Source organism: Trichinella spiralis, assembly GCF_000181795.1.
Source record: "Trichinella spiralis strain ISS 195 chromosome Unknown Scfld2, whole genome shotgun sequence".
In the NCBI taxonomy this organism is placed as follows: domain Eukaryota; kingdom Metazoa; phylum Nematoda; class Enoplea; order Trichinellida; family Trichinellidae; genus Trichinella; species Trichinella spiralis.
Genome location: NW_003526941.1, coordinates 5,673,598 through 5,693,657, shown reverse-complemented (window position 1 = coordinate 5,693,657; position 20,060 = coordinate 5,673,598). Strand labels below are relative to the sequence as shown.

At 30.4% G+C, this 20,060-nt stretch overlaps 3 protein-coding genes and 1 non-coding gene across 4 annotated transcripts; 1 reads left to right on the top strand and 3 right to left on the bottom strand.

Moving 5' to 3' along the window:
* Positions 1-54: 54 nt before the first annotated feature.
* Positions 55-629, bottom strand: Tsp_05867 (hypothetical protein). The gene is made up of 2 exons (XM_003380105.1): positions 558-629; positions 55-156 (listed from the first exon to the last, which is right to left on the bottom strand). The coding sequence occupies exons 1-2, from the start codon at positions 627-629 to the stop codon at positions 55-57; spliced, it is 174 nt and encodes a 57-aa protein (XP_003380153.1).
* Positions 630-831: 202 nt separating this feature from the next.
* Tsp_05868 (conserved hypothetical protein) lies at positions 832-3,269 on the bottom strand. Its single transcript, XM_003380104.1, has 10 exons — positions 3,199-3,269; positions 2,850-3,102; positions 2,627-2,779; positions 2,287-2,445; positions 2,039-2,229; positions 1,734-1,983; positions 1,593-1,689; positions 1,204-1,244; positions 921-981; positions 832-848 (listed from the first exon to the last, which is right to left on the bottom strand). Exons 1-10 carry the CDS (start codon positions 3,267-3,269, stop codon positions 832-834), a joined length of 1,293 nt encoding a protein of 430 aa, XP_003380152.1.
* Positions 3,270-6,773: 3,504 nt separating this feature from the next.
* Positions 6,774-7,784, bottom strand: Tsp_05869 (protein atonal protein). Its single transcript, XM_003380103.1, has one exon. The coding sequence runs from the start codon at positions 7,782-7,784 to the stop codon at positions 6,774-6,776; it is 1,011 nt and encodes a 336-aa protein (XP_003380151.1).
* Positions 7,785-10,764: 2,980 nt separating this feature from the next.
* Tsp_05870 lies at positions 10,765-10,836 on the top strand. Its single transcript has one exon. It is a non-coding gene; the product is annotated as a tRNA-Thr (tRNA).
* The last annotated feature ends 9,224 nt before the right edge of the window (positions 10,837-20,060 follow it).

Here is a 20,060-nt window from a genome sequence, read left to right as displayed (position 1 = left end):
CGCATAATGAACGTTATTGTTTCAACTTTTTCAAAGCTTTTATCATGATAAAGTTTACTTCCAAATTTGAGCACGGTGTCTACGCCTTTCATACAGCCTGGCAGCAGCTAAAGCTTCTTCAGCTTCTCGTGCCTCGTCTTCCATTCCTTCTTCGGGCTAAACATAACAGGAACATTACATTACAAAAATACTTGAAGAAAATATAAAATTTATTATTACCAATTCTTCTTCGTCATCGTCATCTACTTCTACTTCGTCAAGAAAAAATTCCCTGGCTGCACCAAATCGTTTTTTCTTAGGTTGTTCATCTTCCTCTTCGTCGTCATATTCCTTACATTGCAAAATAGAAACGTTCATTCGTATGAAAAACAATACAATTTTAGAAAAGCACCTCGTCATCGTCATCATCATCATCATCATCGCTATACTTCTTTTTCCGCCATTTAGAACGATCTTTTGAACGACGTTTACTGACCTGCTCGTGATCAGATAACTAAATGAATATAACATTGCAATTAATAACAAATAAAATGCATTTTATTTATACACCAACTTACAGATTCTTCTTCGTGAATATCTTCCGCATCGACTCCACTTTCAGGATAATCAACGTCAGAATCTTCCGACATTTTTAAAGATTATTCTGCGCGTGGATATGAAATACTTGAACAAAATGTTAAACAAACTAAAAAAATGGCAATGATTCCAACTCCGACACGCTTTACCAATTAACACTAACGCAAACTGAACGTAGAGAAGTACAGTAAGCAATATATCAACCTACTTTTTTGATGTGTTCCATCTTTAGTTGATTTCTAATATTTTGTTTTTTTAATTATATTGTAAACCTTTTAAAATAATTATTTAATTTTATTTATATTTTAATATTAAATCAAGGCTTCTGATGAAAGAAAACAAACTGTTAACTTGTAAAAGTATACTGTAATTGTTATCGTGAGATTCGTGATGCAGATTTGCCAGCTAATAATTAATGTATTTAACTAATTTTAGAATTGATAAATTTAAAAAATAGTTTTTCTACCGTCGAAATGTTTTACTTATAAGGTTATAAATTTCATATTTCAAATTGTCATTTCTTTTCAGTAATTGTCAAACTTTTCAGTTATTAATGAAAATACATTGTACTTATTATCGTAGATTTACTGATTTGTAAAAAAAAGTATAACTTTTGAATCGATTTACGTAAGCCAAATGTTTTTCTTCTATTCTATTAGCAGTTAATTCTAATTATGAATGTAACATTAAATTGTAATAAATATTGTATCATTGAATGTGTTTTATGAATGCTTTTCAATTTATGGATGATTTTATCCAAAAGTTGCTGATAATTTATTTTGTTTTAATTATTAATTTTACGTAATTTTTTTTAATTAAAAAGCCTTTTACATCCCAAAAAAGAGATTTATTTGCTATGAAACCTATACAGTGAACATGATAAACGTGGATTTGTTCAAAACGAAATTTAAAATGAAATGACCTAATTTTGTTACGTATAAATTTTCAAGTACAAATGTCTTCGCGCCTGGTAAAACTGGTCTTCAAGTCTGTAAGGTGTCGAGGAATTAATTAACCGTGTTGGGTTAAATTGGTGCGTAAGGGAGTGCTCAACTGGTGGCGTGTTGGCTGTTTCAAGTGCCGTGTTTGTTCAATTTCATTGCCGACGATCTTCTATAACTGCAAATCATGATCAGTGTAAAAGTGAAAAAGATGACACTTCCAGCGCCGATGGTTGCTCTTTTCATCGCCGCCATTTGTTCCGGATCGACCACATAAAGCCGACTGCTCAACAATAGTAAGCCGTCGTAACGCCAACAACTGTAAAAACCGCTGTCTTGACTGTGGGCAGATGTGAAAACCAAATTATTCTGTTCGTCTATGAACGCTCTACCGTTTGTATAGCTGGCCAAAATTGCGGATGGCATGAAAACATCATCCCGTTGCCAATAAACTGCTTCATTTCCACTGAAGAATGAAAATTTGAATTTTTGGAGAAATAAATTGATATCAGATTGTTTACTGTGGACAGTATAGTGATAGAGATGCGCCTTCGTCGACTTGTTGCACTTGGCGTATCACCGGCTTGGGCAAAGGTGGCAACTGTTCTCGAAGTGAATAAAAGCCGGCTTTCACGTGCTCTACAACTGAAATGCGTCCATTTTCGTCCATTTCGGTAATATCATGATCTTTCTCAGGCGGTATACAGTCAATCTGTAGATAATTAATTCAGTGGTTTTTAATTTTAAAGAAAATCTCATCATCATCTACCGCACAATACATCGTGTCGATCAACATTGGCCGTTGTACTTGGCGTTTCATTTTCAACCATTCCGGAAGCCAAGCACTGTTGCACGATACTCCACCGGGAAAAATGGACAACAACGTCCGCAGACGTGAATCACGTATTGATGTCATATTGTCCGTCGGCTGAAAGCGCGGGAAATTTCAAAATGCGACGCAAAAATGTAAGTGAAAAAAATTTTTTTAATTTTTATTCTATTCTCTTCGGGTTTGTTGTGTTTCAATCAGGTCGCGTTTGAAATTCGGAGGGAAAAAAATAATTTCTCCTCTCCGTCTGTGTAAACCAGTTTCTAGTGTCTAAACTTACTTTTATCAGACATTCTCCGTAACGCCTACGTTCGCCAAGTTCACATTTGTTGCACGACGTCCATGTTGACCATTGGGTGACAACGTTCACTGGGCCTTCTCGAAGTAAAATTTCTCTGTCGTATACTGTAGATTTATATTCTCCTGGGCTGTACTGAAATGTAGAAATGTAATTTCTTTTTCCTCTACCGATTCATGCATAATGATGGGAAATGATCACTTACAATTTTTACATTCAAATTGTTTATAATTTCAAGATAATAAATAGATTGTGGATGACCGTCCATGTCAACGCAGATATATTCACCACCGTGTCGTTCTTGATTGACATCCACAAGCAGTAATCTGTAATTTTCGGTTAATACGAAACCTTGATCTGAATAGCCGGCACTTGACAACGGCACATCGACAATGTCATCTTCAGACCAACGTCGATAGAACCAAAATTTTCTGTTCTCCTTGAGACGAGGGTGTGGACTAATAATAATAACAATAAGTAATAAGATTTTTTGATAATTTTGTTTCAAACAATCCCTTACCATGGTCTGCAATCCAAGCTGATTATGGTATCACCGAGTGCAGCAATATGTTCCGGTGGAACCGCGTTCAAAGTTTTCGCTGTAGTTCCTCTTCGACGCAGGCATTCGTGATAACGATTAAATAAGTAAACATCACGTTCCACTTGAATAGTATGCTGTTTAATGGCAGTGTTGAAAATTAAAAATGAATTTATCAGACAAAAGTAAAAAACTACATTCACCATCGTGACTACTAACAACCAAATATTACACTGTCACCAGTAGATGAACGTCTTTTTAAATTGCCTCGATTACTTTAAAATTTTAGTTTGGTTTAAAATGTAGAAAATTTTTTTATTCATAACTTTAAAGTTAATTTATTTAAATTGTGATATTTAAACAAATAAATTCTGGAGTGATATTCAGAAAGGAAACAGTTTAGTGTGATAATTTATTTATGCATATAGCATCGGTACAAATTAGTGACTTATTCTCTAATCGCCAATCAGGTCAGCTAATAATATATTATAAGACAAGAGCATTGGGTCAGTTGTTTTTTGCCAGATTAGGGCCAGCTGGCTTTGTTCTTCTGTCAAGGTAGCACATTAGATGTCGTAAGGTCAAAATCAATTTCAGAAGTCTCAATCATTTTGCGATTCTGTAATCCAGCCACACTGACCTCATATTATTAGCACGTTTAGTTTGTACAATTTTTTCTTGTGGATGAGATTATTATTATTATTATTTTAAAATAGAACTTTTTTTGTTAACACATCGAATTCAAATTTCCTCCATTCATTGTTAACTGTGTTGGTTGATTATTAATTGAATACTTCCGTTATGTAATTTTTTTTAAAATAACAAATAGTTTACAAAAACTAGAGTTGAATAATTGTACTCGCATGTGGAAATTTCATAAATGTATTGTCGCAGTATGTTCAGAAGTTTGACGAAATTGGTTGCTTTTACGTCAGTGATAAAGTTTTTCATAGCGCTATGTTCGTCATTTAGAATGAAATTTGCGTAAGAGGTGTCACAATGAATTAGAAAATGAACGGAAAATAATGTTTTAATTTAGTTTAAAATATGGATAATTTTTTTGGGTAATTCATTCAAATTATTTTCATCAAGCCTTAAATATACAATTTCTCTATTCGTGAACAACATTTCCACAACTGTCTTGTATTTCATATGTAAAAGTGTTGTGACGAAACGATTAATAATATTCACCTGAAAGTAAGAATAAGTATTATTGGATGTATTTATTTATTTTGTATCAATATGTTTATAATTCTTATCATCTCTCATTGAAACAACCGACGAATTTTAAAATGACCGTTTTTTCAGTTTTGAAATTTTCATATTTATTTATAAAAATGATTTACAAGTTTAAAAGGTGAATAAATGCTTTCACATTTGCACTTCAGAAAAAGCAGATTGAATTATTATTTTTTAAATTAATTAATTACTGATTTCATCTGTCTGTTCATATGCTGTAACAAACTTGTCAGTTGAATTCGACCTTTTGTTTTTTTCTTATATTTAAAAAATGCACAACCAATTGATTGTTTTTGAAATTTTTATTCCAAATTACACCCTGGTGAGACGTCATTGCTTCATTTGGCCCATTTTTTTATGCGCACACTACATAAATTATGTTTTTATGTATTTCACGGACTTTTGATGTTTTTTGTAATTTGTAATTAATTTTTGAAACAATTATTTATCGAAGGCTTATTTTAAAAAATCACTTAAAGTAAGAACAAATTATGATGCTGTTTTTCTTTTAAATAAAATACATTTGTTGATAACGAGTATAATTATGTATATATACATATATTTGTTGAATAAAAGAACAAGGGCGGGGTTTGTATTGTTATCAACAGTTTGAGATCAGAGTTGAGAAGTTTGAAAAATATTTTGCATTGTTCGAATTAAACGGTGACACATCATTTATTGATTGTTGACGTGGTAGATAAATTCACTGAATCATCTTTATTTTTCCTTTAATCTGATGTTACAAAGCACAGTAATTTGTAATGCAAAGTTATGAAAGAAATAATTTTTATTTTTTGATTATTACCATTTATTACAATACGTAAGCTTTGGGGCTGGCTGTATAGATTGGGTTCAATTGTTTTGAGCAGTGATTTTTGGAAAGGGGAAATTGCCTTAGTCTGGTCATCGGTCAGTCAGAGTTGAATGTTTTGTTATCAGTTATCAAATAGGTTCGAAGGCTATTTGTTCACTTGACCGGTGGTCAAGCAAGGCAATAAGTAGAAGGCAAGGAAGCGCGACCGACAAAAAGTCGACAATGCCAATTCCACTGCTGACCACGACTGACCGCTCGGTTGTCAACAACAGTGGCCGCTTGCTTATTGGCTAAAATGACACAGCTGTGCGCGTCTGTGGTCATTCTGTCCACTACTGTTGATTTCCTTTCCTGCTTTCACACCTGGTTTTTCTGAACGAACGGTCAGCTGGTTCCCCGGTTATCTTATTTAACCCCCTTTTGCCTGCTTTGACGCTGCATCAAGTATACACCAACCTACCCACTCACCTACCTACTACCTGCACGCGTCATTGATTGATATAAAGAAAACAAAAATATGCTTGTTTGAAAAATTGCAATTTTCTTGATCAACTTCAAATGCAAATGAAAATTTAAAAACATAATATATTTCCATTTTTGAAATATTAATTTTTCCTATTTTTCACAACATCAGCATTAGAACAATCTTTATTATACATTGAATGAAAAATGATTTCAACTTTCGCAAGCGTGACAATTTTTGAAATTTTTGATTTTTCTAACTTATAATATATAATTTATTTATGGAACTTGTAATTTATTTATATTGTACGAATCTTTTCGAGAATATTTCATTTCAAACATTTATTTGCTAGTTTTTTTCTGTATTTTCAAAATTCCACACATACACGCATGTTTGTAAATGTGGCATTGTAGAAGATATTTAAAAACAAAAAAAAGATGAAAATCTACTTCGTTAAAATAATATCCTTTAAAAAAGATGACGTAGCATGTTTGTAATAATACAACCAAGGCGGCAAATTATATAAATATGGTACAGGAAAAGCTGCGCATGTATGTGTTGGGTTGAAAGCAGTTGAAAAGGTATATTTTCTCAAGCCGGAAATATTTTCATTTTACCAACAGGGTTTATAGTTGGTTCAGTGAACAATTATTATATCAATGCAAATTTTATGCACAATGCTGGTGCTGTTGTTGTTGTTGTTGTTGTGCGATGAAATTTGACGATGATGTTAAATCTCAGAGGTGCTCAGGCTGCGGCTTCCGGCCAATGTCCGTGACCGTCGGTCGCTTCGGTTACGCTACAATTGAAAATTAGCCAACTATATTTTCCGTTTCTCTCCTTGACCTATTTAGCTTTGATCACTGCGGGTGTGGTTCAGGGTTTCTGATTTTACCAAGTGTAAATGAAGAAGTAGAAGAAAAAAATATCCTTTTCTTTTTCTTGATTAAAAAATTTTAATTTGAAAACAACAAGCATTTTTAAAAAAAAGAAACAAACATATCCAAATCATACACACGCATATATAAAAAATTTGCATAATTTTCAACAATACCGGTATTTGATTGGTGTGAATTTAGCAACGCAGGTTGGTTTCGTTGTAGATAGTTTCAGCTAGGAGTTGTTGGAGTTGATCAACGGTCGGCTTGCTTTGGTCGGCGCTGTAGTCGCGACCGTTCATCGCCCCGAGAAGCAGTATGTAGATGCTGGCGATGCGCAAGATGGACACTTTGGTTAACTTTTGGGCGGGGCATGCGGTCGGCAAGGCGACTCGCAACGATTCGAACGCTTCGCTGATCATATGCACGCGGCATCGTTCGCGGAAATTGGCCACCATTCGTCTTACGGTGGGATTTTTTGCACGGTGTCGTCTGGGGTGGAGAAATTTTTCATTCATTTTTCGACTTTGGAAAGCTGCAATTCGATTCGGTGTAGATTTTCTCTTGTTCCCACCAGCACCGCTTGTGGTAGACACAATTGAATTACTGGACTGAGATGAAGATGAAGATGATCCAACCGACGACGACGACGACGACGTGGATGAAGTGGAAGAGGATGGTGAAGCAATTGGTGATGTAAATTGTTTGTTGTTATTGTTGTTGATTGTTTGATTGTAAAATTGAAATATCATTGATGCCGCCGGTGCCGACGAATTAGCATGATATAGTTGTTGGGTTTGGCGAATAAGATCCACTGTCCTGGGTGTGATCGTAGGCAACCATCGACCAGCTTGGAACAGTTCGGTCCAAGGTGAGCACAGTAATAAAGGAAGCTGAGACGGTAGTAGAGTCAGTGGACTGACGTTGAAATGAGGATTGATCGGAAAAAATACCGAACCGCCGCGGCTAGCAGCGATCGATGTTGTTGTCTGTATATCCAGTGGGCATCGTCGTTTGGTGGATAAATCCAACGGTTTCTCCTCTTCACAATTGTTGTTACCAATACCGGGCTGTCCTTTTATACTATTATCCACATCGTCATCGTCCACAATGATCAATTCATCATCTTCATCATCAATCTCTTGATGAACATCGTCAACTTTGTCCATGTTTGTATCCATTATTTCATCACCACCAGCGATCACCATTTTCTACTATGCAAATTCAAATTTTTGTTATTATTATGCTCCAAGTGTACTAATGCGATTGGAATTTCACGACTGTATTGTAAACAGTGGCTGGTTGAGGGGTTGAGAAGCGGAATATGTGAATGGACCGGCCGGATAGGCGACGCTCGCGACCGCCTCTCACTGTTAGAAATAGCTGTGCAATGCAGTAGAAAAGAGACTGGGTCGTGTTGACTTGCGAGCGGCTAGGTCACGTGGTCGCCAGGTGCGCCAGCTGGTAGCCCGGCTTTCGAATGCCTAGACCGCCCATAGCGCCGTCTTTCGGTAAGCTGGCCATTGGCCAAGCCGACAGTGGCCTCGACCCCCACCCCTTTGCCTGCGACGAATGGGGGCGTTGTGGTTGATCTTGTTGTTATTTGTTTGTTTGTTTGTTTGTTTTCTTTTTATCGTTGTCACTGGCACTGCCAAGCTGACTGTCCAAGCATACAAAAGTAGTACTTTTTTCCAGGAAGCGGATTTTGGTCACGCTAGCAAAATTTATCCAATTTCAATTGGGACCTATAAAAAATAATGTTTTTTTCACTATTGTGGTACACAGTTGTTTATCTAGTTGTTTACTTTACAAAAAGTTGTTTAAAAATACATATCATTTCAACGTGAAGTAGTGTGGAATATTTTTTTAAATAATTCATATATTATTTTATGAAATTTTGATATTTTTTCGTTGTTCACTTAATCTGTGATTGTTTTGCTATTTCCGTGTGATTCATCAGCAATAAATGAACTAGATGTTTGTTTTACAAAGGAAATCAATTTCGATCATCATGATGACTTTATCATTTTTATTTAAAATATAAATTCATGTAATTTTTAAATTTTATTATTTTTTCCATTTAGATATAAAATGATTTAATAATATTATTAATGAGGAAAATTTGGTGGTTTGTTTGGAATTTGTCCCGAAAAGAAAAATTTTTTTTTCTTCCAGTAAATTTGTCAAATAATTTTCATAAGAAAGGTCATGATTTGCAAATGAATCATCATCAATACAAGCGGTCTGTTTTTTTCTTGTTGCGTTGTTTTCAATTAATAAATTATTAATAATAATATCCATTTGGGATTTTCAGTCGAAAAACATATTGGATGGGATTTTTCCTCGGGCAAAGTTCGTGTGGGTAAAAAAAGTGTCGGTGTGTGGTGTGTCCTTGTGGAATGTGCATGGCGCCGGTGGCACAAGCGTGAAAAAGTAGTGCGCATCCCGACGTCAAAGTGACGCCAAAGCAGTTCCCACCGTTTGGCGTTTGTCGACAACCTTGGCGCTCAGGGTCTCAGATAAGAGAATAAGGTTCCAGTAATGGTGGTGATGGTGGTCGAATGCTTGAACGCTGATTGTCGATCAATCATCATTGTTGGCCTTGATCACTGTCCAAAAATGTCTGTCCAACCTTGATCAATGTCGCGGTTGCGTAATTTATCGGTCGTGTCGGCTTTATTGCTCTGGGGTCGAATTTGGACGATTAATTTCTTTTTTTTTCTTCAAATATTCAAATAATGAATAATAAGTGAGAGAGAAAAAAAGAAAATTTATTTCTACACATTCAATAAATTAATGAATTTTTTTGCAAAAATATATTGTAAACATTTTTTCATCAGGTCAAAGAATTCTGATCTAATTGATTGATCTTTTTTTGTTTGAATAGAGTCAGTATTCTGAGATTTTTATCTCAGATCACAGCAGTTGATCTGATGAAATAAAAAGAATATGAGAAAAAAAATTTTCGACACAAAAAAAAGGTCGTCGTCTGTATACACAAAAAAAAGGAATATATTTAATAATATAATAATAGGTGTTGTGATTTATATGAATTTCGTTTTGTTTTTCTCTTAATTTATCATATTTAATTATTTGACTGAAGTGTTCAATGGAAAAACTTGCATCTATGACAATAGATTAAACCACTTGATGCATAATATGAGCTGGGTTGGATATATTGGTTTTGCTTGTGCTTGATAATATTTGGCTAATTGAGAACCAGACCTCGTCCTCAAAGGCAAATATGAAAAAGCTCGACGTTTGAAAATTTTCGGTCAACAGAGCAAACAATGGACAATGAATTGTTTTCTCATTGGAATTTTGTTTGCTTTCACGCTCAGTTCAGACTGCCATATTCAAGCGGACAAACAAGGCGGACGATGGCTCTGTGTATGTCTGGGAAGGGTAGGTGAGGGGGAGAAGGGAGGGAGGGAGGAATGAAGTAAAGCATTTTTCATATTTTCCACACATGATAAATTTCACTTATTAATATAAGAAGAATTGTAGTCAAAAAAAAACAAATAAAACAATAATTATTATTAATTTTAATTTAAAAAATATTAAATCAAATATTTCATATTTTAAAATAATTTGCGGCAGTGATTTTGTAAAAGTGTTTCTTCATTGCATTCCAGTGTTCTTGGGATAATGAATTTGTCTTGCACCTGTTCCACACCTTCTACTTGAACTAGTCATTTTTACCCCTGACCCGGTGTCGGTGCATAAATTGCCATCAAATTGACAGCAGAAGAAAATTAATCTCCACTTGACAATATTTGATATGATCAATCATCAGCTTTGAAATATTCTTCTAAAATCTCTCGGTTTTATTTTCTTGGCCACTCGTTATTCTTCTTATGTTCTGCTTTTGAAGGCCATTGTTCATTGAATTAATTTCTCATTTTCACATACGTTGACATTTTCAAATTGCAATCTTCTATTCAAATCATTCAATTTAAATTTCACTCGTTTACAAATGAAAATTTAAATATTTCATTTTTTTTATTTTCATCAACTTTTTATTTCATACGTTCCATTTTGACACTACGTTGGATACTTTAGAGAAAAACATTAATTGATATTAGAAAAAAAAGAAAATCAGGTTTAATATTATGATATTTTTTCGACAATTTAAAAATTACATTGCTAGATAGGTAGATAAATATACTGGGGAAGAAGTTAATCAGTGGCTCTGTGGCCAAGTGGTAAGGCGTCGGTCTCGTAAACCGAAGATCACGGGTTCGATCCCCGTCGGAGCCAAACTTTTATCAATTGATCAAATTAATTTTTCATTGAAATTGTTTCACTTTTCATATATACAATTTTCTATAAAATTGAAAAAAAGTGCAATAATTATGAAAACTGGTGGTAGCATCTTCTTGGTAGGATTGAAATATTCAATTTTGAGTCATGTTGAAAATTTTATTTTTGAAATATTCGTAATGTAATTTGGATTGTTCGTTTATAAAAGATAATTTTGTTGTTGATTATTTATTTATTTACTTATGCTTTTTCTTTTTTTCAATCAAGAAATTTATTTGCACTATTATAAAAATTGAAGTTAAAGTAAATTACAAATGTAATTGAATTTGCTTGAACAGATTAATTTAAATTTTTCATAGTTGACCGATTCATAAATTTTTGATTTTAATTCTATTCATATTCATCATTTTGCCAACTCGGAATCAGGAAAGATAGAAAAATATATAATTTACATTACATGTCGTGATATGCAATATACTTATTGTCAATTTATTGCTTTTTTTTCTTTTATAATTTAATCTTGCAGTGCTTGATTGATGCAACGTTTTCTTATTTGCTACAATGCTGCATTCGATTATTAGAAAATTGTTCTTTTCTTTTTCTCCCTACTCGGAGCAGAATTTCTATGACGATATTCACATATATGCAAATTTTTTATTCATATCAATCCGTTTGTTTACATACATGTAAATGTCTGTAGAATGTATAAAGTTTCATGTATTCAATTTAAGATTTCTCTGTTTCTTCCATTTATGATTATTGATGACAGTGAATATTTATTTATAAATCAATATAGAAGCGTTGTTTAAATATGAAAATACTATAAAGTTTGATGTTGAATTTGTTATATTTAAAGCAGTGTTATTATTAGTATTACTGGCTTATCAATTTGATTTGAATTCCATTTTAGCAGCTTCGCGTGAATGATTTCAAATTGTTGAAATTTGATAGAAAATTTATTTTCTCAATTATTTCACAAATTTCATCATTATTTAAATTGAATTGAATAGAATTTTGCTTTTTTGAACAAGTCAACTGGTAGCGATCACAAGAACATCATGGTAATAATTTTTCAATTGTGCATTCATGTTGATAATATTAATTGATTATATGAATACTTTAATGTGTGATGAATGGTGAATTAAAAAAAATACTTTTTTTTCAATATTAATAATTTCTTTATTTTGTTTTTTTCTCATTACAAAAATGAGATGCAGTTTGCATTTGATGAAAGTTGAAATCAATGTTTTTCACTAGAATAAAAATGAATTACTTGTTCATGTATATGAATAAATAAATAAATAAACAAGCAAATTGTTTGTTTATAAGTTATTTGTAAATTGTTGTTTTGCTGGTAAAATTAGTTTACCAATGCTAAGTATCATTGAACAGTGATAAACAGTTGACTGACTTCTTTGCAATTATATACAACAACTCATTATCTATATAATATTGATCATTTTCATCAGGTGCTGCTTATCAGGTGAGCTGTCCTTAGTGATGATGTTCTGTGAGGGAAAATTTTCACTGATTCATGATATTCTTTTTTATTCATTCATTAACTTTCTCACTAGTTGATTCAATGCATTTTTGTTTATAAAATTTTATTTTGAAAAAAAACTAATAATAACTTATAAAATGAATTTATTAATAATAATACAGGTGAAATTCATTCCCAATTGTAACAAAAGTTAGTTATTACTTTTACAAATCTTCTTATTATGCGCGAATGTGAAATTTATTGGTATAGATTGAAAAATAACCCATCCCCCCCCCAAAACAGAATATTTTCTTTTTGATATTTCGAATGTGAAAATTAATAATAATAATAATAATGTGATGCTAATTACTATAACATTGGTATAGATTTATTGGAAGTAAAGAAAAGAGAAAAAGAATCGAAAAGTGAAAAACATCAGTAGAGTTATTTTTTTTGTTTTTCAAAGAAATGCTTTGATTTTTTTTTCTTCAATACTCAGTGAAATTTATATTGTTCAGCTTGATGGAGAGGGAAATAGATTTTATGCACAATTAACTGCAACTGTGAAGCAATGCTCAAGTCGATAATACTTTCAGCTTATTAGCATTATTTTTCTCAGCTTATATAAGTTTAAGAGATGGAAAATTAATTAATAAAATTGATGTGCGTGTTTTTTTGGTGAAATTTAATAATAATAATAATTTTTATGTCAATTGAAAATTTCGAATTGCTCAGCATACTGGATTAGTTGGATAAAAAATAAAAAGCGGTAAAGCTTGAATTCTATGCATATTTTTTTTCTTATTCTTCTGTAAATAGTCTTACAAGTACAGTACAAGAAAATGATTGCATGCAATTTTGTTGATGCATGCAATGCTGTAAACATGATGTTCATTGTCAATGTGAAATTGATTTTCATGCCAACTTTCTCATTTATCACTCGTTCACTCACTTCACTTCCCTTCACTTCACTTGACATCAAATGTTTTATTTGAGTGTATTAAAGAAAATTGTGTATAAAATTATTCAAATTTTTTTTTCATTTGTGAAATTATCTGTGATATATATATATACATATATATGTTATTTAAAACTATATTGAAATTTAATTTTGAAATTTCTTTTCATATAGAACAATTATTTTTGTCATTTTAATCTTTTTTCATTGGATAATAATAATCATATAATCATATGAAAATGTTAATTTTTAACCAATGCATGCGGTTTTGATTTCGTGGATCAATTTATTATGCTTAACAATGATCGTCGCGTGATCATGAAGGAAAAGTCTAGTCAGACGGTGTGATTGTTATTTTTCACATTTGAATTGGGAAAAAAGAAAAAATTTTTTCATGTGAAATAAATTTGAATATTAATTATGAAAATATGTAAGCGTTTGTTTGTATTCGGTGACCACTCCCGCTTTGTAGAAACAGGTAATATTATATAAAACGCGACCCGAAATTTCTCTTTCACTCTGGCAGTCAACGAAGAAACCATTTGCCAATTTTGCTATTTATTCATCATTGTTCTTCTTCTTCTAGTTGAATGTGGAATTTTAGCTATTGATCAATCAACGTTTTAATTATGTCATTATCATTTTAATTTTATAAACAACTTTGCTGACTTTGATGAAATTTTTATTTTTCTCCTTCGTCTTCTTGTTTATTTGTTTATTTGTTTATTTTTTCAATCGAAAAGGTCATTTCTTTTCAATAATATCAACATGTCACAACATTGTTGAAATTTCTCTTATACAACAGTTCACCATTTCATTTATTTTTTTTGGAATACTTTAAACGATGACAATATAGATCGATGCATATTTTTTTAATGTTTATTGTTTTGTTTATTTATTTTTTCTTTTAGCTTCACCGCATGGATACGAGTAGTAAATGTGAAGAAAGGTGATTATTGTAAATAACAAAACGACGACCACATCATCTTCCACTGGTTGAATATATTATTGTACTTTATTTATTTTTTTATTTCTGCTGAAATCATGCGACATTCACAAGTTGGTGTGGCAACCAACAACTGGCACAACGCTATCGCTAATGGTAAGTAGAATATGCAATTTTTATTATTTTCTTTTGCTACAATTATTGCATATCAAAAATATTCATCTTTTGCTATAAGGGAATTATTCATATATCCGACGGTGTTTCTCTTTTTCTTCTTCTTCTTCTTCTGTAATGAAATTATTTTTAATTTTGCATATCCAAAGTTTGAATTTTTACTTGTCCAATTTGACATTCATATCATTTGACATTCGGCTTTTTTCCCTGATTTTACTACTTTTTCAATAGCAAGATCATACATGGTAAAATAGAACGAGAAAAGTTAATTTCAGTAATTTAATATTAATAAAATATCATATTTTTAATTCAAATTCCATCACTCTCATTTTGATTGATAATGACACATCTATTGTAATCATCTATATATATATATATATATTTGCAAGTGTATCTATCAATTTGGATGATTAGAATTTTTCTTACAAATTATGTCATCAAATTTGTCACTTAATTATTCTGTCAACTGATCATTTGTTCTTCATTTGTCCATTTTTTTCCTTTTTTATAATTCAATTTCTTCTAAATTTCAAATTCCACACTGCTACAGTATTCAACTAAACATTTTATACATATTGTGGCTAAGAAATAGATAATACATTTTTTTTCTCCCACTGTTCCGATTTTGAACTTTTATTAATCATATTTCGGTCTATATCTATATTTGTATAAATAAACAAATATATATATATATGTATGAATTTTTATCTTCATCATTTTGTTGTTGACCAAGAAAATTTTCATAGCTGAATAATTTTCACGTATCATTGTCGTACTTGTGTTGTTTGAACTTTCGTCCTATTTGTAAAAGTTTATTCAGTTGACAAGGAAATTTTTCAAACGTCAAATTAAACTTTTGCTTCCAAATGATGCGAAGAATTGTTTTTTTTCCTGTAGAAATTCATAATGAGAAATAAAATTTTACTTTAAAAAATTGCCCTTACCCAGCTCTCAGTCGTGTGTCATTTGTATTTTATGCAAATTTGCTTGTCAAGTTGGATTTTTTTTCTCTCAGCAACTTAAATTAGCGTTATTAATTTGTTTTTTTAATCAGAAATAAAATATGAATTATTTTAAAGTATATATTTTGATATGTGACAGTTTTCTCAGCGGAATTTTCTAAAATAATATTCCTTCGCATTCATTGTCTTTTCATGTGATGATGTACTATAATGAGATCTTTCATTTTGCTTGGCAATCATTTTGTCCTTTTGTTAGATGAATTCTCAACATTTTTTTTGGAAATTTGTTTAAATTATACGAAAAAGAGAATAAAAATAAAACAATTAATTAAAAATAAGATGTTAGTTATTTAAATTTTCTTTTCATATTATTATTTGGAAATTTTGGAAACATTTCACATTTTAGAAGATAATTTTTCTTTTGATAAGGTTTGCGAGGTGTTTTTGAATTTTTTCATCGTTGGCATGCATAATTTTTGTTTTTTCATCATGAATCATTTGTTGTTGTGAAAGTTGTTTATCATTGTTGTTTATCCGAAAATTATTTTCCATTTTCTTCGATCCAATAAAACAAAGTTGCATACTTTTTTTTAAATTAAAAACATTGTTTATATCTTGTAAATTATAATAATATAATTCATAATGTTAGTTGAATAATAATAATATCTGTTTACTTTGACCGTTGGTTTCCAGAGGCAATTTAATGATAATAACGTTCACTTCTATTTCATATCTTATTCAAATTTCCTTTGTGCATCTTTTCTGATAATTCTATTGAAGAATATTTAATTGAAAAACAATAAATTATCCAATTGTACAATTTTGAATTAAGCTTTACTAGAATTAATGCAACATGAGTGTAAGATCCTCTGTTTTGATTATTGTGCATTTATTTTGATTATAACATTATTTGTCAACGTTTATCATTTCTCTTTACATCAGTACAAAATCTTATGTAAATGTGAAATGAAATTAATAATTTTTAAAAGTGAATATTTAATTTTATAACAAATTTTGCAGAAAAATTGTCACTGGATTGGGTGGGGTTGTTTTGATGTGAATTTTGTACGAAATGAAAAGTCAATTAATTAATTTTGTGAAAGTAGAGCAAATAAATATTCCTTGAATGATGTATATATTTGCATTTTATGCGCCAGTGAAAATCGACTTTTCATCTACTGGGCAATTGAAATTATATTTAAATTTATAAATTAAATGTTGGTTTTATTTTTCATAAAATGAATGAAATTCCACTGGTTGTTACAATTGAATTAAGAATTCAATTTGGAAATTTAAATTTAATTTTATTGATGATTGTGATGAAAATTGATTGTGCTTGTGAAATGAAAAGCAGATTCGGGCAGTTTTGATTTTGTACATATATTGAATGAAGAAGAAGATGGGAAAAAAACTAATGATGATGATCAATTATCATTAAATTAACGACCATCACCTTTTCTTGTATTAAGAAACTTTATCTTTTACATTTCACATGTTAATATATTTCATTTATAATTAAAAAAAATTGAAACATCAACTTTGAATAAATTATTATTTATGAACATTTTTGCAGACAATTTGAATCATTTCTTCTAATATATTGGTATAGGTGAAATAATTTCATAATGATAAAATGGGTTAGACAGGATTTTGCTCAACGTATATGCATGTCTGTTCTATTACAATACAGCTAGCGTTTTGCTGACCCTTTGAGATATGGGGAAAGAAAGAGAGAAAAATTTTTTGCTCATCTATTCAGTTTTATCAATTCCATCGCAGGTAGGCAGGCAATTTGACAGATAGTGATAGATGATCATTGAAAATAATTTCTTCATTATTTGCATATTCAATTTATTTCTATTTGATTGGAAATGCAAAAGAAAACAATGGAATAAGTTACGTTTCGTCGTTTTATTACATCAGTAGTCCAGTAAAATAGATTTGTTTAATTATTTTTTCTCAGTATAGTGTAGGATGCAAATTGAGATGTTTTTTGTCTATTCTTTATTTTTTCAAAAGGCAATTAATTATTCTTGAAAGCTTTGCGTAAAAGCTGGAAAAATATCAAATTTCCCCATTCGATTAGTTCATGACGCACAGTTTTGTAATGAAAATTTACAAGCATTTTAAAATATATGCTTATATTTATTATTTATCGTGATGATTAAAACTTGTTAACTATTCACCAAATTTGCTTGCAAGTGGTAAATTCAATTCATTGTATATTTGAAGAATAAAAAAATCATAGATAAGTATTTAAATATAAATGGATGAATAAATTTCAAATGAGAAAATTCAACATGGAAAAGAAAGAATATTTATTGATGATTGTAAAAGTTTTCATCTGAGACACTTTTCACCGACACTGACCCAGACTGTTGCAGTTGATTATTGCATTGAGATAAAAATTTTCTGAACGACGTCACTTGTAATTCCATCAATAAATTTAATAACCATTTCTCCATCTTCTTCTGTTTTATCCGATTATTTTGGACATATTCTTCTTTGCATTTCTTCATTCATGTAATGAAAAGCAAATTATACCAATATTCTATAACATTTCATAAATTTCATAAATCTGCATCATCAGAAAAAATAATAAAAATTAATGTTATCTAATGAGTAAACTTTTCTTATGAATTTTAAATTAAATTTGAATATTACTTTGGTGTACTTATTATTACTAGTGTTGGTCATATTATTTATTGAATACGCTTGAATATGCATCCATATCTTCTTCTTCTTCGTCTTCTTACTTGTTTGATTGTGGTTATTCTTTATCTCTGGAGAATATTTCTGGAGAATGTGATTTTTCAATATTCCCTTTCCTATTCTGATAATTATTACTTTTATAAGAAATAACTACCACAGTGTGGAAGATGAATATACAAAAAAAATATTAATTTTGAAAAAAATAATTGTTCCACTTTTTAAATTTCATTTTTGCATTTTCAAATTTGATTAAATTTAAAACATTGAAATGGAAAAATCTTCATCTTTTTTGTAAATGAGTTAATGCATACATTTATTTGTCTTCTGAAATATTCATAATTTATCAAGTATTTTATTTCAACATTGTCACCAATGTTATGCGCTATTTATTCATCAGCAAATCCACTTCTTCTGGACGACGATAATCAGTCAAGTCTGCTTGTCTTCTGTATTGATCGTTGGTGATCAACTGAGAGCCGGCTCACTGTGTATTTGTTTCTTGTATTAAGCTTATCATATACAGGCTAAAGTTAAGCTCACTACTAACAACAACAACAACGACAACATTTTTCTATCCAAATCGTTCACTCATTCAGCTCACTATTTACTCAATATTAATAAATAATAATTTTAATCGAAGAAGAAGAATGTCATCTGAGGATATTTTTTCATCAATCGTTGAACATGCTTCAAGATTCAATTCTGATTCAGATTGCAGTGTTAGAATAAATTTGGGTAAGATTTTTTACATTTGCATGAAATCATATTTTCTCTACGTTGTAATGTATTCAGTTTTGCAACATTAATTATACTTGATATTATTTACTGCTTTATCACTTGTTGTCAGGGAGAAAAGCACAGAGAGAGAGAGAGAGAGAGAGGATTGGATAGCGAAGTTTATTCAACATAATGCAACGACGATAATATTAATAATAACAATCCTTTAGGCTTTCTGTTTTAATAAAAACAGTAATTTTGATTTGATCTTCATTTCATCAACCTGTAGCTTCCGTATGTTTCAGATATTGTTCCGATGTTGTTGACTTTGTTGTAAATCTGAATTTTTTTCCATTGTCTCACATATCTATCTCATGAATTTTATTTTCCTTCATCTTCTTTTCTTTCCTGCAGATTCCATTGAAAAATGAAATATCAGTTATGAAAAGGATATATCTATTCTGATTATGAGAATATGATATTATTTTATTTTTCAAAGTATTAAATTTATTCAATTTTACAATGCATCGTATTCATATTTTACTATATATGTAAACAAATTTTTTGTTTCATTTTCAATGTTAAAAGTAAAATATGATATTGTAAAAATTATAAGATTTTCATTTATGGAAATGAAATGAAAATATTTATTTTTTCTCAATCGCATATTTATGCATATTTATTTCATTTTTTAATTTTTATAATTTTCGTATTATTATATAACTTTGATGAATATCAAATTTACTCAATTACAAAACATATGATGCAAAATCGATAATCTACTTCTTCTTTTTTGCACAACCACAAATCTATTACTACTACTGATAATTAATAATTATTATTAGTATTCGTATTATTGTTTTTGTTGTTATAGAGTGAAAATAATCATTACAAAAGAAGTAAATATTCCAACGAAACAAATGATGAACCGTATAAATTGATATTATTTTTCAAAAATGAAAAATCACAATCTATCATGAAAAGTTTGTTTCATACATTTCAATTTCAAATTTTGCACTTTTTACACGAAAGCATGTCTATTGTTGTCGATGAATAATTTTCTCTACTTTTTAGCATCCAACTATTCATATTTTATTTTTTAAAAACGTCGACAACGAATGAAATGAGTGGGTTCTATTTACTTCTTTTGTGCATAATTTTTATTCTTCATCAATTTCTTTCAAAGTGTCCATTCATTCAAAATGGCTTTAGATTTTTTTCAAAAGCTTCCATTTGCGTTCCAGTTCAATTTCTTTTCTCCCCATACTTTTG